The 18,164-nt window shown below is 38.7% G+C and overlaps 1 protein-coding gene across 10 annotated transcripts in view; it reads left to right on the top strand.

Annotated features, from left to right (window-relative positions):
- Positions 1–18,164, top strand: part of Dock10 (dedicator of cytokinesis 10) — a 258,799-nt gene that overhangs the window by 88,256 nt on the left and 152,379 nt on the right. For 3 of the 10 annotated variants that reach the window (XM_085838690.1, XM_021165793.2, XM_085838683.1), the window contains exon 1: positions 3,444–3,617. The exons of the other annotated variants lie outside the window; for them this stretch is intronic. In XM_085838690.1, coding sequence (XP_085694816.1) covers positions 3,531–3,617 — 87 coding nt within the window. In that variant the 5' untranslated portion in view covers positions 3,444–3,530. Of the gene's footprint in view, positions 1–3,443; positions 3,618–18,164 lie in introns of those variants that run through there. 10 annotated transcript variants of the gene reach the window in all.

Here is an 18,164-nt window from a genome sequence, read left to right as displayed (position 1 = left end):
ATTGTTAACTACAGCAAAGCAAGCTTCTCCAATGAAGATCGACAGATGCACTATTATAGGGATATAAAATGGAGATTCATTAGAAGATGGTTTAATACTATGCCTATTTAACAGAACAATAGAAGTAGGTTTCCCCCTAGGGATCATGAGCTGTCTAGCCACAGTATCTTGGACCCAGTAACAGTGCCAGTTATGGATTCCATCTTGTGAAGCAGGCTTTAAATCCAATCAGAAAGTGTTTGGCTATGCCCATGATATGTGTACCACGATTGTACCAGTGGGCTTACTGCCAGGTTAGCCATTTCTGTAGCTCCCCGTGATCACAGTGCTCACAGCTAGGTAAGACTGGTGATTACTTATCTCCTCAGATAGCCCTCACAGCACCTCCTAGCCCTGGGAAAACTAGCTAGCAGGGAATAAAGCCTCCAGCTTTACCTCTCCATGTTTTATGACTAGTCAACAACTCCATTCCTGGAACTGCAGTTTTTATTTGTTAACCTCTGGTACCTAGTAAGGGGATTTTCCCCTTATTATAGGGTAATTCCCTTTAAACCCTTTTCACATATGTTTGTGTGTATATATTTTAGGAAGAATGTGTATATATTCTAAAGTAGTAGGCTTCCACATGACTTTTTCAAAATTTCTCTAGTATTTCTTATCCCTTTCCAGATTCTCTGTTAGACCCTGTCCTCCCAGAACCTGCCCCAATTTAACCCTTCCTTTTCCATTATTCCCCTTTTACCATTTATATCACCATCTTATATACCCCTTCCTGGAAAGAAACTTGGCACCAAACTAATTTCATGACCTCTAATGGGCATCCCAAATAAAACACATATTTCTGAAGATTCAAGGCTAACATTTGTAAGCAAGAGACAATGTGTGAGGTTTGTCTTTCTAGGTTTAGCTTATTTCAGTCAGAATGACTGCTTGCAGCTCTACCCATTCATCTGCAAATATCATCGTTTGGATTTTAGCTACCTCTGATGCTACATCTCCTCTCAGACCCTGGATCTATCCTGGACTCAGTTGTCACACAACCATCTTTATATACTTCTTGCCAGAAAGTCTGGGTTTTGCACCATGCTGGTAATCACTGTGGCATCTCAGTATTTTCTGAATTGCCTCCCATCTGCTGTATTCAGAACAACTGTAAGATCATGTTCTTGATTCTATGTATTAGTGTCTGCAAAATTCAACTTACTTTTGTAATCTCTCAATTGATCTCATGCCTTTCATTTTCCCATCTCCAGTCTGGTTCTTCCCCCACGTTTCAGAGATGTACCTTCCTGTCTCCTTGACTCAAAATTCAACATTGAATGGGCAATGTAAAGAAAGAAGCCCTCTCTTGTTATTCCCTTGTAGTAAGATCCATTTCTCTGATAAGCCAAACTCAACAATCAAGTAGATTTCAATGCTAGATATGCTGTTAACCTGCTTTGGGACTTTTGTTACTGTGGACCCAGATATCTTCCTATGTAAGACTAGGGTGAAAATAGCAATAATAATAAACTTACTTCATGGTTTATATAAGCACTTGGGCCAACACTCCTAGCACCTACTGTTTGCTCAACTAATTCCTCGAATTATTTTTTATTTAATCACTAAGTCCTTCTTGATAGGCTCCTCAGAGTTGATGTGATAGATTGGTTCAAATCCTTGAATTTCAATCTCTGGATAGTCTATAGCTGCCAAATGATGATCCTCCTAAAATACCTTTTAATTAATATTTTGAAATCAAATCCCTCAGTCACTATCATTTTCAGACACAGTAGAAACTTTCATGATGTTGTCATTCAGACATAAAGGAACCATTTCTGCTTCAAATATCAATCCTTTTTACTCCTCCTATTTAACTCTTGGCTCTCGGTAATCTTGGCTTTTATCCTAATATTTTGTTTAGTTCTACCCTTTAGTCTCTTTGCTAGTTAATAACTGCTTATGATACAACAAGCAAGGTAACATATTGACTTTTAAGGCATTTTCCCAGTTATTCTTATAATTTCTACAAGGTAGTGATTATGTCATGACTATTTTACAAATGAGGAAAAAGGAGGACCTAAAAAGGGTGAGCAATTAGCCAAGGATAATGATACTGATGCCTGTTCCTGCTCGCTGTCCTCACCTGTGCTCACTTTCTTGGTACTCAACTATTATTCAAAACTTCCTTAAGAAGGACATCTCTATGCAGTTCTTCCAAGCTTCTACACACTCTAAGGGTATCCTATGTCCAACACAGCTTCTTAAAATGAGAAGATATGTCATAAAGCCCAACAATGCTTAAAAAATAGTGTTTAATCAATTCTTATCACATAATGGAATCAAGGTTGTAACAGTGACTTCTTCCGATTGGACCATTGGCTTGTCTTAATCAATGATTCTTGCTTGTTGTCCTTGTTATTTTTGTTTTCCAACACATTTCTGAAAAAGGACTTGGAATGTGACAAGATGCCACAGGATGCTGGTGATGTAAATTTTAGAGCTTCTCGGTGTGTCCTCCTATGGGTCAGAGTCTACTGTGGCTTTCCTCTCCTTTTCAGTCACCATGAGGTTGGTCCAGCTGAAATCCTCAAATCCACTTTGGTCATGCTTCTCTTTTAAGGAAAGCTGTGTTCATCAGTAAAAGGGACAGAGAAATGATATAGTCATATTTTTTTCTCAGAATGGGCTTTAAAATACAGCCTCTTCCACAGAGCTACAGCTCCAGAAAGAAAGAAAAAAAAAAAAAAAAAAAGCTAGTTTTAGATTGCAGAAGCTGAGGCATGGGAGGGACTCTAGGATTCAGAACTGTGGTGCCTAAAGAGGAATAGAAGACAGACATGCAAAGATTAGAAAGAGAGGAAGTTGCTTCAGAGTTTCTTGAGATTATTATGTGATTCTTATAAGGTACTTTGTCTATTTGTCTAAAATTGTGTGTCAGGAATTTGGAGTTCCATAGTTAGGGAAATCCACAAATCCATTTCTAGATTTATGATCCCTGCCAGGCTTGGCAGTTCTGAACAGTTGAGACTGCTCCAATGAATAGGCCCATAGGTTCTTAAGTGAGTCTATGAGTAAAAAAAAAAAAAAAAAAAAGTTGTAAAATACTATTTTCCAGCCACGAAAATAAAAATAGATCTTACACCAGAAAAAAAAAAAAAATCAAATGATATGTCGGCAGACTGCTAACACATCCTAACATGGGTCTGCCCATGTGCTAGATATCAAAGGTTACACAGAGACTGAGTTCTGTTTAGAATCATTCATACAGATGCTCAATGGTCTATCTCACTGTCTTGTGTTAAAGAAGGTGGCTAGAGAGAACTTCTGCATGAGAGCAGCGGTTCAACAGCTGGTAGTTAGCTGCTCACAGGAAGTGGTGACTTGTGGGTTTGCCTTTCCTTTCTGTTGAGCTACATAGATGTAGCATGAGCACTTCCCTTCTTAGGGGAGTGGAGAGATTTGTTCAGCCAGCTCAGTGAAGCCTCAGAAAGAAAAGGTTTAAGGACCTCAGTAGTTTTCAAATATTTTATGACTCGATTTCAAGGCATATGATGAGCTTCCGAGGAAAGGAATTCTGGAAGAGGAGGCGAACAGTGAAGAGAGTGAACCCAGAAGGAATCCACAAGGCTGGTGCTGTAGGTATCTGAGCTGACTTCTCATCTTATTGCTCATGCTTTCTCTGGGGAAAAAACAAATGGTATGCTTTAGAACAGACTTTTACCACAAGTTGCTGGACAAAGCACTTTATACAGTAGCAGATCCTGTTTAGCTCATAAGTAGCCTTTTTTTTAGAACTTGAATATTTATTTTGAAGTCATGTTGCTTTCAAATTTCATGTAACTGAAAAATACTAACACTGGATTTAATCTGAACATTACTAGAGGAATAGAAATTCATCTAATGTTATATATTTATATATCGTTATTTCTGAAATTGTTTCTCCTGGTTCTGTTTGTTTGCTTTTAGATTTATATTTTGGTCTGAGTTTGGCATTTATATTTCTGAGATGGAGTCTCACACTGTCATCTAGGCTGCTCTGCAATTGCTATGGAGTCCAGGCTGCTTTGGGCTTCCAGCAATCCTTCTGCTTCAGCTTCTGACCAAGGGGTTCCAACGTGAGCTGAGACTCTCCACTCAGTCTTTCTCTGAACATAGTCTGCAGTTCAAAGGACCCCCAAAGGAATTATTTGTTTCCAACTATATTTTTTTAAAACATTGATGTTCTATTTTTATCATGCACCACTAATTTACTTAAACATTCTTAAAAAGAATAATTTAAATTGTGAAGGAAAGGATAAAGAGCTATATCAACAGAATCAAGGAAGAGTATAAAGAGTCAGAAAGATTTTATGTAACCATGAAAATGGTTCTTCCTTTTCATTCTTGCTAAATGAAAGGAAGCTTATGGATGGATGCATGTCCTTATAGATACACATCTAGACTTCTGAAGAACTCAGTGGTAGCCAATTGCCAAGGCACCTCCTGTGACAGGGAAGGTTCAGCTGATGTGGAAAAGGTTGCAGCCATGTTAAGGAATAGGTTCTTTTCAGAAGGTTGATCATTTCCCAGGGCTGTTCAAGTTCTGTTTCACATCTTCAGTGCAGGTGCCCTTAACCTCAAAGTCATGGTCATTTAGGATTTGGGCATCCTTATTGTGGGGGTTCTTCTGTGTGTTGTAAGACATATAGCAATGTCTCTGTCTCTTATTTATGAGGTCTTGGTGGCAGCTGCTCAGGAAAACAACTCCCATCAAGTGTACTTAATGGGAAAGACTGATTGCCTGGTTGGGAACTGCTTTTCTAGGGGTTTTTTTAAAAGAAAAAGAAAAAGAAAGAAGAAAATGAAAAACCCGATAAAACCAATTATACAAAATTCCAAGTCTAAAAACAGAGGTGACTTTCAATCACGCACATCAGATACATGCACATGTACATATACATACACACCTATACATATATACATGGCTTTCTTTATGCTAAAATGGTCTGATGGCCACTTAAAAGGGACAACTTTTACTAGCAGTGTGGTCTGTAAGGATGGCATTGTGTTATATGTTCATCATCTATCTGTTCAGCAGTATATATCTGCATAAGGCAAACTCCAACAATCATGTCCCTGGGCATTGTTCCTCGGGCATGTGGCCTCAGTCTGTCCACAGAATTTGCTCTCCATTTTTGAGAAATCTGAGTCCACTCGACCACATCCTCGGCTGTTTATCTTTAGTCTGTTAAAGAGAATAATTGTTTCAAAACTTCTCTTGGTGTGTAATGGTTTCAACCTTTCAGACCAGTCCAGGGAGCATAATTCTTCTGCTACATACATCTGTTTTGGTGTTGAGAAGCGCTGTGGGTTAAGTCTCCACAGGATTTACTTTTTGTTTCCACTAAAAGAGACAACACACAGGAGAAGAATGGGTCTATCTTATATCCACCACACATACAGTATTGGCAAGAGGACAGTCCCCAGCGTCTCCAAGTATAATGAAGCTAATCACTCTATGAATTATCTTAATTGAATTTGAAGGTATTGCTACTGAGTACCAGGGGAGAAGCAGCCAATAAGGACCTGGTGTTTTCCCGAAGCATTCAGAAGCAATGCATTCAAATTTAATTAAGATCAGTCATACAGTGATTAGCTTTCTTCTGTGGAAGGCACTAGGGAGTTTCCTGCTACAGTTGCTTGGTTTTGGTCAGCCTAAGATAGGGATATCTACTTCCACAGGCTTTCTCTTCTACTGAGGAGAGAATTGTCCAATCCATCCTTAAGTATTATCCTAAGATGTGGTTTTCATTTTGGAAAGCAGACTCCAAGAAAATGAAATAAGTAATTAGAGGAGGCTGCGTGAGGTGGGTCCCTCAGGGTCATTCCGACTCTTGCCCTTCTCAGCACTCACGTGCAGATTATTTAAATCATTCTAAACCTCTGTTTCCTCTTCTGAGAAATGTTCACCTATCATCCAGACTGTCTTAAGAGCGTGTGTTAGAATTACATGTGTACCTTCTGAGCATAGTTTGAAAGATGAAAAAAAGTTAAAATTATTATTTTTCAGTATTGCTGTTTCCAAGGGCAAGGGGGAAGGGGGACACAACTGTAGTGCAGGCTTCCTCTCTGTGACTCGGTTGAAGCCACAGAAGTACAGGGGATTCCGTCATGATCTAAGAAGCAATGTTGGTAACACGGTTCCTCGGTAAATATAAATCTGGGTTGTGTTGACTAACTGGTGCTCCAGGTTCACAAAATTCTATGTGGATGAGATGGGGCTTGCCTCAAAAAGCATGAGTCACCTCCTTTTCTGTGTATACCCAGGTTAGTAGAAGCCCACCCAAATGGAACTTTCCACTGCACATTTATCTCAGCTTCGAAACAGTAAATGCCGTCAGAGTCTCCTGAAGAGGTGGTAAAGAAGGTGCAAATCAAGTGACAGAATTCCTCCATGAAGACTTAAGTCATGCTAGGGAATTTTGAAAAAAAGAAAAAAGAAAAAAAAAGGATGACTTTAAATTCTCTTAACTATTGTTATATATAACAGTGAAAGGAAGATAATGATTATTGGATGTAATTGACACAATTTCTTTCTTTTATTTTTTTCCTTTGTAATGATCATGTGAACATTGGCACCACATTCAATCTTTGCTCTGAGGCAAGTTTAAAGTTAGCTCAATTTCATATTAATCAAGAATACTTATGAAGAACTAGGACTTATATGTTTTTCAAACTGTGTACTTACAGTTTTTGTGCATTGTGTGTCTTTCAACATTTAGTTAAAGTTGTGTAATTGACTCTATTGGATTTTTTAAATTATTTTGAGGACTTCAGATATAGCTGAAAACTATATGGTTTGCCTAACATTTGCTAAGCACAGAGTTAGACCCTCAGTTCCTCAAAAAAAAAAAAAAAAACCATCATTACAATCTTCTTTAAATGAAATTGTTAGCTTATTGTTTAGCTTATTTTCCCAACTTTCAGATGCATTGACCAAGACTCACCTTCATATATTTGGGTCTGTGTTTCCATAGACAGCGTACCTGTGGGTCATGACCCCTTGGGGAGCTAAGGACCCTTTCACAGGAGTCACATATCAGACAGATATCCTGCATATTAGATATATAAAATATGATTCATAACAGTAGCAAAAATACTATTATGAAGTAGCAATGAAAATAATTGTATAGTGTTGGGGGAATCACAACAAGTTGAGGAACTCTAGTAAAGGGTTCCAGCATGAGGGCAGAGAACCACTGGGTTAGACACTACTGTGTTGTGAGAAATGTTCAGGAGAAATGAAACTTATTGCGACATCATTGTCAACCTACATCCTTGAATCATATGTATGCTGCCCTTCAGTAGATAATTTTCTCATAAGCTGCATTTGTATGTTTATTTTTAGCTTTTAAACGAGATTACTTACTATGATATCTACTACATAAGAAGTCTTAATGAAACTATCATTTCCTTTGTCAGTTTCATGGCCTAATTTGGAAAGATCAAATTCATGATTAATTTCACTTATTATGTCTGTCATCTGTATAGTCAGAAGCAAATGCGGAAGTTTTAAAAATAACTATGATTTATTGTTTTAAAATTGCCCCTGGCCTGTGGATTATGAATCTGCATGATTTCTGAGTGTTTGGGATTGCTTGGGTATGCACGACGGTTTGTCCTCTCCTTAGCAATGTTGCCTGAGAGCACTTTAGTAACTGAAATCTATAGGCAAAGGCACTAATTGGAGAGACATTCACTGATTTCCTGCATTCATCATGGTACATTGCACTATTGTGCTTTCATTCTGGTCGGCTATAGAGTACTTATCCAGGATAACTCGTAGGCTAATGTGAGTCATCTCCTTCCTGGTCATGGACCCTCCTTTTCTGTTACTGCTTGTTGCAAGGAACAATTAGAGTGGAGCATCTATTTAGGCCTCTGTGTAAGGAGCTAGTTAGCAAAAAGGAAGTACAAACTGAAGTCCCAGGAGAGATGTGCTAATGCTTTTCTTCCATTTTCTTGTGGCACTGGGGATCAACCCCAAGGCCTTGCACATATTAGTCAAGCACCCTATCATTGGACAGGGTGATGCTTGGTGAATAAGTAAAGAGACCGGAGCAGAATTAAAACAAATCTCGATTGCCAGGATGAAATTTGCAAAAGGATACTTTGAGAGAAAACAAAGAAGCAAGAGTGATCAGGACTTCTGAACTCAGTCAGTCCACACAGAAAAAAAGGAGAAATGTGCTTTGAAACTTGATGCAACCTAAGAGCGTATGTGATGGCAAAATAGAGGAATCTAAGTAGATGGCAGAAATAGGGAAGGTAAATAGGTGCCAGGGAGCCGCAGAAAGGCTGGCTCCAAATTGATTGGGAGGGGAGCCTGTTAACATAACAGGATAAATAACATTTCCTCAAGGTTGACTGTTGTGGGAAAGACAAGAAATAATGCAGGAAAGAACCTCCTGTCTATTGGAGTGTGCTATAGGCCATTTGTTAGAGGAGAGGGGCCATAGCACATGGGAAGCAAGGTCATGATCCCACACCCTTCATCATATGAAAAAATTTTTTTTAAGATTCCCTTAAGGACTGGGCATATACCTCAGCGAGTAAAGTGCTTACTGTGTAAGCGTAAGTACTCAGGTTATGGTGGCAGTAGAGACTGGAGCTCATTGAGTAGCCAGCTTGGTGACCTTGGGGTTCAGGGAAAGATACTCTTTCAAACAGAACAGTTGACAAAGACACCTGATATTGACTACTTGCCTCCAAATGTATGTGTGTACTTGTGCACTCACACACACACACACACCCTCATGCTTACATACACATACCTACATGGGCATGTCCATACTCCATACATATACACACATAGAGGATTCCCTCACTTAGTGGCAATTTCTAATGTGGACCTTCATGGCATTATCCGTCTTCACAGCAGAAATCCTGAGTCTACATTTTCATTGTCTCTTCTCCTCTTCTTTGCACTCCTAGAAATAATTTCTTGTCTTCTATTCCTGACAATCTCTTTCCTGAGGGACCCAGTGACCTCTTGCCACTGTTCAGACCTCTAATTCTCTACACTGTTTAAAAAAAATTGCTAAGTGAACAGCAATAGTACCCAAAATTATAGATCTATTCTAGAATCTTTCCGACAGGAAAATAAATTTTGACATTTTGGCCTTTGAAAATCCCAATTGTTGACAGAGTCTTCAAGGTGAACTGGACTAAAATTCCAGCCCCTCCATCGATTTTCTGGTTAGGTTGCACAGTTTTCAGAATCCATGGATCATCTGTTTGGAGAAAAATGCTCAACTGTAATGATCTCTTCCAGAATTAAGATACGTTCTCAATGAGAGACAGTGTTAATGTGTATCATAGCCCATGACATTAACCATTTATGGTGAACTTATTATGACAGTAGCTATTGTTACTATTATTAAGTATTTTGATGTAGCTGTGGTTTTTGTTTTTTTTTTTTTTTTCTGTAAGCAAACCTGCATGAAGTAGCCTTAATATAAGAGTCACGCCAAATTGGTCTCCTGAGATGAAAATCATAGAACAAAACAAAGTGACCTGAGCTCGGGCATAGCTTCCAGATGCTTTTATAAACCAAAGAGATCTGCCAGCACTCCCAGAACAAAGAGGTAGCTCTTGTGGAGAGCAAAATTATAGCTTGTGACTGTCAGCACTGAAAGCAAAGCGGCCATATACTCTTCTTTCGTATCTCTCTTAGGAAAGTGATGGTCAGGTGAGTTTATCCTGGTAGGAAATTAGAGGTTACAGCTGCTCTTCATGGATGACCTTGGAAATCAAAAAGTGTTACTGGAACCTCTCTTACCCGATGCCCATGACACCAACGGCACGTTTTTCACAGTATGAAATGATATTGGGATGTATCAGTAATGTACAACTATTGGATTCCTGCATTCCAAAAGCAGAAGTCATTGGCTGCAAGAGTTGTACACAAGCATTCACATCCAAATAAGCTTGGGAGGTGATAGGCCTCTGTTGCAGGTATGGCTCCTGGTATTACAGATTGAATTCTTTAATGTCAAGAATTCAAAATCTACTCACACGGTCCAAAGAAGGGCACTGGAAGCAGGATATAGAAAGAACAGAGAGGAGCTCAGAGCCACTGAGGCAGAGGGAAAGTTGTCTTGGTAGATGGAAGCACTAGAGAGTACTGTGACGCCCAACCCCATAGATGTACAGCTTCCACCCTTTTCCTCACCACTGCCATTCGTTCACTCCAGATCGGGAATTCCAGAGGGAAAGTTTGAATGGACTCTCCTTGAGCTCCATTCCCATTGGCCCAGACAAGCAGACACCCAGAGACATGAGACATCAGAGAAGTCACATCCACCATGACTAGTCCTTAAAGAGACTGTGAGGAATGGGTTTATATTTGGAAGTTTGCTGAAAATACAAAATTTAGTTGGAAGAATTGTTCATATTCAATTTGTGGTAATGTGTATGTACATACACAACACACACACACACACACACACAGAAACCAACTTGACCTGTGAGTGAAAGTTTATGGCATTGTCAAGGTATTAAGATGGTGTTAGAGGGTAAGCTGGCAGTGGCTTTTATCACAGACCTCCTATAAATTAAAGTTCCCTGCAGCTTGTGCAGAAACATTAATTTCCCCGGTGTCAGGCAGGCTTGTAATTGGCCTGTGATGTATTTTTAATGATATTTATTATCTTTCAAGTGTTTCTAGAAAACTAAATGAGATGTGTAATTTAATTTGATTTAAGTCTTGTTGGATATTTTCTATATCTTTATAAGCACCACCATTGTATGGAGAAGCATTTACTCACCTTGATTTAGATTTTCATTTGCTATACACAACTGTGAACATGTGACATGTTCTAAAGATGTATACAGGGTTAGCAGTACCTACAACAGGGACCTATTACTTACCAAGTTTCTAAAATGAAAACAAGACTGCAAATGTAAATTCAATTTGAGAGTATGTCTTACACAATACATTCTTTAACACTGGTTTGTCTTTGGTTTCTAATGAAATGTTACTAAATATGGAAAACTGATCCTATTAACCTCACCTAGCTGCTAAAGCTTTATGTGCTGTATCAGGTTGGTATTCATTCACATCTCTGAAAGAAACTAATATTCAAAGGATGACCGCCGCCGCTTGATTTCATCCATGATTTGTCTGCCTTGGTTGCCAAGGGAACCATTTCAAAACTCCAATTACTCTGAGTCTGCCCAGCTGTATGGTTCTTAACTTTGATTTTAGCTAGTGTTTTTCCATTCTCATGAAACTCATGTGGTTCAAGACAGAGAGAGGGTTAAAGGGTCAGCATAAGATGGCTTGCTCCTTACTTAATCGTTTCCTTTCTAGTTAGAAAAGCTGCCCTTGTTTTTCCGAAGCTCCAGCTTCTGAGATGTTGTCCAATGGAACTCTTCCTGATGAAAGGCTGAATTAAATCTGTCACATGACCACAGGGTGACAGCTGTGGCCATAGATGCAGCTGTGAGGGCTCTCTCCAATCTTCCCATTTGTTTTAAATACAAATAGTGTGGAAGTTGGCTCCATTCTGATCTCTTTAAAGCCAAAGAACCCTGGTTTCTCTTAGTTTCTAAAGACACTCTTGTTCAGTTGGACCTTTAATTTAATTTCTTCTAAAAAATTTAATCTCTCTCTCTCTCTCTCTCTCTCTCTCTCTCTCTCTCTCTCTCTCTCTCTCTCTCTCTCTCTCTCTCTCTCTCTCTCTCTCTCTCTTTCTCTCTCTCTCCCCACCCCCCCTCCCCGTAGCTGTAGCTGGTCCTCAAACTCACAGTGTAGACCATGCTGTTCTTGAACTCTTTGAAATCCACCTGCCTCTGCCTCCCAAGGCATAATGTGTACCATTATGGCTTGATAGCTTGTTTTCTTGACAACACAGAAGTCCTTTTGTTATTTTAGTTCATATTTCAGTTTTTATATTATGTATTTGTGTTTTGCTTGCATAATATGTCTGTGTAGCTCAAGTGTGCAGTGCCTGTAGAGGCCAGAAGGGGGAGTATTGACTCCCCTGGAACTGAAGATACAGACTACAATGTGTTAACTACAATGTGGTTACTATTAAACTTGTGTCCTCTGGAAAACCAGCCAGTGCTCTTAACCACTATACCATCTCTTCAGCCAAACACTGAAATTATTTGGCCACTATATTGTTTTTAAAGTTGTCTGATGAATTAAAGATAGGAATGATTATGATTATTTTAGGATTCTTCCAAATAGCCTATGGATGGTCACTGAGAGCTCTCTGCTTTTCTAAATTCTCCTGAGTGCAAACAGAGCCTACTGTACTGGTCCTTAAGTAAATCTTTATTTTTTTTTTTTGCTTGTTTTCCTGTATCATTAGTTATATGAGTTCTATATTAGTTATATACCCTCAGAAAGGCATTCATATATGATGTTACATTATGTCAGTAGATCACAGGATATGAAAGTCAAACTTCATATATATAGAAATCATCGGGAGGGGGCTCAAAGAAGACTGGCAAGTCCCAAGTAGCATCACAGGATGCACAGTGTGACACAGAAGATCATGAAACTTCTCAAGCATAAGGGGAGAAACTCTTTTCATACCATTTCTTTGAAAAGACCAGGTTTTCATGAAAACCAGGAACACCTAATGTAGAACAAGAGAACGAGAGTGACCCAGTAGGGAGTCCCAGAGGCTCACTTCCTCTGATTACACTTCTAATTTAGAAACCAGATTTGAGTGTGCAGCCTCCCAATAGAAAGGGTTAACTGCAGACACAGTTCTGCTTTCCTGATCCTGTCAGCCTTGCCCTGTCCACAGCTCCCAGCAGTAGACAGACTCAGTTCTATTTGTGTGAGTTAGAGCTACCGAATGAAATTCAAAGCATGGCTTTTACAACATTGATTTTTCTCCGGAAATTTGTATCTGCAAAGCTAATTTGTTTAATATTGAACCAATTATGAATCTGATCATTTTCTTGTCATCTGAATGTATAAATACAAAAAAATATATATATCTTCCAGGCTATTTTTTTTTTCAGGGAAAAAAAAAAAAAGACAGACTCTGAAAGTCAAGCTTACATTCCTTGTCTTAAATGGCATTAGAGAGGCCTGGATCCCTTTATATTTGAGGGTTTTTTTAAAATTTGTTTGTTTGTTTGTTGTTTTTTTTTAACTTTGTTCATAATTATTCATTTTTAATAAAATTTTAAGAGAAATTTAGATAGCAAATGTAAAATATGGTACATATCTTGGTAAATGAAAAATTCAATGTCTTCTGTATGATTGCTGGTTGGCTGGTCTTGATTTAAGTATAAGGCTTTGGGTAGGATAGTTTTTAAATAAAACAAGTCTATATTTTGCTGGTATCTAGTGGTTCATCTACTATGCTGACATATCTTATGTGCTTGATCTTTACAACAACATGCTTTTTTATCCACCCTGATTAACTTCAGCCAAGATTCCTATGGCTTGCTCAAGTCACAGGGCTGGTAGGTATGAGATTCTAAAACTTCCCACCAGAGTTTCCAGTTGTAATCCTTTGCTACAACCACCATATCAGGACAGGGTTGTAAGTAACTCACCAGATGTTTGTGGCTCCCTACAAAGCTAAAAATAGTTCAGTTATTAAATCGCTAATTGTGCTTCTCTGTGTTGCTGGCATGAGCTTCTAGAACCACATGCCCAATCTGTAATTATTTTCTCTGGTCTCTTTTCCCCAGTGTTTTGTGTATCTTTTGTTGTAATTACTTGAATCTGTTAGTGGTTGAAATTCTATGTGAAGCCCCACTGTGATATTTCTGGGCTTCCTCTCTGGTGGATTTTCAAAGGGTAAACAATTTTAAAATCAAATAACTCCCCAGTGTTTAATGAAGGCTTTATTCTTCTGAAGAATCAAGTTCATCCTTTTACCATGATGAAAGCAACACATGTTCTTCCAAAAACATAAAAACAGCAACATCCTAAATATTCCAGTACCACCCCAATGCAATAAGCTAATGATGTTTGAGTCTTTACAATCAGTTCTCTTTATAGTTTTAAAGTCAGTGTAGTTATTCTATTACATAATATTTATTCTCATCTTCATTAAACAATAATAAGTAAGCATTTTGTTTTTATTATAAATTATAGAGAAATAATTTTAATAAGTGTTCATTGTCTTATAGGTGTCATCTTATAATTTCTGAATCAGACCATATCCTGGCAGCCTAACAACTTCTTAGAAACCTAGGTAGTATAGATTGTAGTTCTAATCTCCTATATGGATCTATAAATATCATCAAGATTACCTTGCACTGCTCACGTTCTGAGACAGCACCTCTGTTCTTCCTTTTGAAGCAACACTTGAACTATGGACCTTACCTTTCTTAGGTTTTCAACAACACAACAAAAAAACCAATTATATGCACAATATTGACAGCTAACTAATTCTCATGAAGCCCTGAAGAATTTAGAAAATCCATGGCATGTAGCATATAGTTCCCCACTGGTTTCTTCCAGACCCTATCCTAGTCTTAATGTCATTTCTAAAGCACCTTACAGATAGATGCCTTTGTCCATACCCATGATTCTCAACAATTACTTCTATTGAAAGGCTGTACTTAGTGTCTTCACTGGCTAGGAACAGCCACTGTCAACCTTACCTACTTTTCTTGTCACCCTTAGATGAAGTTGAATATATTTCTCTTTGGATTTTATATGTGTTTATTTCCCTCATATTGAATCTAGGTTATCTCTGGATCTAGAAGAAGGGATATACACTTAATTATGGAACACACATTTATTGAATGTGTCCTGTACATATTACAAGTACATTACAGGTGCTTTCAAGCTGCAACAAGTACAAATGGTAAACCAGTCTTTATCTACTTAATATTTAAGAAAACAGTATTACAGACCTAGTATTATTCTAAGTACAACATCATTTCATCCTCCAAGGTAGCCTCTACTAAATCACTTTACAAACATATATATTAAAGCATGAAGAATTTAATCACCATGCACAAAGTCTCATAGCTCATGGGGATGAAGAAAGCATTCTCTCTGTGTTTCATAGAAGGCCAGTAACCACATCCTCCCACAGACTTTGAACTTAGCTAAAACAAGGCTAGATAGGCTAGGTTCATTTCTAGTTGGACTGTACTTTTTATTCTGGAAAAAGTTAGTCAATTTAGTCATATTTCAAATGCTTATTTTCTTCAGCATTGTTTCTTTACCCAAATGATTTTGAATTGCTCTGATGAAAAGAATCCAGATGTTTGTGCTGCTATCCTTTACTCTAGAAATTCAAAAAAAAAAAAAAAAACCCAGTTAAGAAATGAACAATCTACTTATCTCAGGCCAATCGAATAGTCCTGACAGACTGGACAGTTGCCATGTCAGCTTCACGACTCTGGGCTTAGACATGGTGTTAGCTTACCATTAGAAGTCATGGGTAAGTCCAGAGGAAGGAAACTTTTGTTTTAGTGACAAGAGTCCATCCTAATGCTGTGCAGTTGATGTGAAAGGGAGCTGTGGATTTGGGGAACCCAGTCAAACAAATCTCTTAATAGTGCATGAGAAGAATAGGGCCTGTTACCACTGTGGTGCAACATCCCCCTGCTGCATAATAACAGGTGCTGGTGGTGGGTTCTTTTCCCAGGAGCAGTGACTTTAGAATGGTTAATGAAATTCATTACTCATTTGCAAGAAAGGGTAAGAGTAAAAAGCACCATAAAAACTCAATTCAATTCAGGGTAATCTTGGCACACACCTTATCCCACTTGGTATACGCCAAAAGAAACAGGCCCATTAAATTCAGGAGGGACAGCTCGATCCTTGTTAAAGCCATAAATTGGCTCTGCTCACTTCCCAGTTCCATTCCCTGCCTCTACCCAGGGCCAAGAGTGAGAAAAGAACTGATCCCTCTATCCTTGAGTGTGTCTTTCTCTTTATACAAGACATTGAACAGACAGGTCACTTGCTTTAGGGACAACTGCTGCCTGTCTACCCTTGGGCTCTCACCACAACAGACACAGAACATCTCTCCATGCAGGTTCTGCTAAATCTCAGCTTCTAAGTGTTTGAGAATCTATTAGTGCCCTTTTGGGTTGTTTGGTTGTAACTGAGTCTTCTGTATCCCAGACTGGCTTTCAACTCAGCAACATAGCTTAGGATTACCTTGAACCCCTGTTCCTTCTCCTTTTATCGCCCAAGTGCTAGGATTATAGGTTTGTATCACCACACCCAGTCTATGCAGTGGTGAGGATGGAATGCATGGACTCACACATGTTCAGCAAGGACTCCACCAATCAAGCTCTATCTCTTACCATCTTAGTGCAATTTACTTGCTAAAATCATATTTAAAAAAAACTACAAATAGTGGAGTATCTTGAGTGATACACATTAAGAAAAATCCCTGGAAAGACAAAAGTTTACTAATGTATCCCTCAGTCAAAGATTACTGAGCACATATTCTAGATTTGAGATTCCCCGTGTAAATAACCTCAATGCAATATCTAATTTCTATGCAAATAATCTCAAAGCAATAAGAAAGGACTGAGGGATATCATTCATGAGTTCCCTGCTATGCCAGATACATAAAACTGTCTTTAAAAATGTTTGTAGTCTATACTATGCTTTATTGATCTATCAAGAATAGTTTGTGGTTTGACTTGTAAATTGTTATATCAGTAACTTTAGACTCTGGAACTGTGATGTGCCAACAATAGTAAGTTAAGTTAGATCAATTTTAGCTAGAGTTTGTATTTCAGTGAAAAGTCTTCTCAGAAATATCCTTTTGCCTCCAATTTCTTCTTTATGCATGCTTGGGAGAAGTGTAGCTGTATGTGCAGGTATGTATGAACATGTATGCATGAGAAAGACAAAGGACAATGTCAGATGTGATCTTCATGGATACCAAGCATCTCCTTTGAGACAATGTTTTTTACTGGGCTCAGCAATTAGGCTAGCCATGGTCACTGATTGCCAAGGATCCTGCTATCCTTGCCACGTTGAAGCAGAGATTGCAAGTCAGCAATCAATATTATACCCAGCACTTTAACATAGCTTCAGGGGTCAAACTCAGAGCCTACTGTTGCAAGGTAGGCACTTTATTTAGTAAAACAACCCCTTAGCCCTCTTTTCTGTATTAATGTGCAAGTTCAGGACTAATGAGGCATAACATTTTTTTAAATGGATCAAGACTATAGAAACCCACTCCTGACATGCTGTTTCTCTTTACACTGCTGAGTTGCAATGCACGCACACTCCTGCACTCCTGTTCACACTGGACTTAAAAGAGAAAAAGAAAAATGTGTTAGTAACCATTTCACAGGCCATTGCAGTGAGTACTGACCAGCGCTGCATACTTAGACGTGGAAACTAGTGGAGGAAAAGGATGTAAATGATCCACAAGCCTATGGCAGGGATGAGCATTTTCTGATTGGTTTCAATGTACATTTTTGTTTTGATTTTTACATACATATTAATGTAAGGTCAAAGGGAGAGACAGACAGAAAGACAGATGAATGGAAAGATGGATGGACAGATAGATGGACAGCAAAAACAGATGTAGGGAAGGAGAGCATGGACAGATAGATAGACAGCAGACAGATGTGAGGAAGGAGAGAGAGAGAAAGAGAGAGAGAGAGAGAGAGAGAGAGCAGATTAAATGTTTTATTTTGAAAGTCCAAAAAGATAGTTTAGGACCATGGATAATAGAGAAAAACTGAGACCTGGGGCTGCCCTGGAGTGAAATGCAACTGCTTAAAGACAGTCAAGGCCCATGTAAGACAGCACTTGGGAGATTGCTTAGTGGGAAAAGTCCTTGCAGCTCAAGCCTGAGGACCTGAGTTGATTCCTTGCAGCCACACAGTGTGTTTTTAACCTCAGCACAGAGGAGACAGAGACAGAGGGTCCTGGGAGCTCACTGGCCATCCAACCCAGGCAAGAAAGGTGGCCTCTAGGTTCACTGAGCAGTTCTATCTCAGAAATTAATGTTGGTGGTGATGTAGGGCAATACTGACATATACCTCCAGCATCCACTTCAAGTGCACAGCTGTATTTATCCTCTCACACGCACACATGCACACACACACATGCACATACTGTACACACAACCTCAATTTGTGATCCTTGAAAATTAACTTTTGCCTGGAAAATAAGAAACTTTAACTGAAAATAAGTGTAAATGAAAAAGTCTGTGTGTGTCTGTGTGTGT

This window comes from Mus caroli, unplaced genomic scaffold (genome assembly GCF_978045245.1).
Source record: "Mus caroli unplaced genomic scaffold, Mus_caroli_1 scaffold_1, whole genome shotgun sequence".
Taxonomy (NCBI): Eukaryota; Metazoa; Chordata; class Mammalia; order Rodentia; family Muridae; genus Mus; species Mus caroli.
Note: the sequence above shows the minus strand (reverse complement) of the source record. Positions and strands in the feature narration are given on the sequence as shown.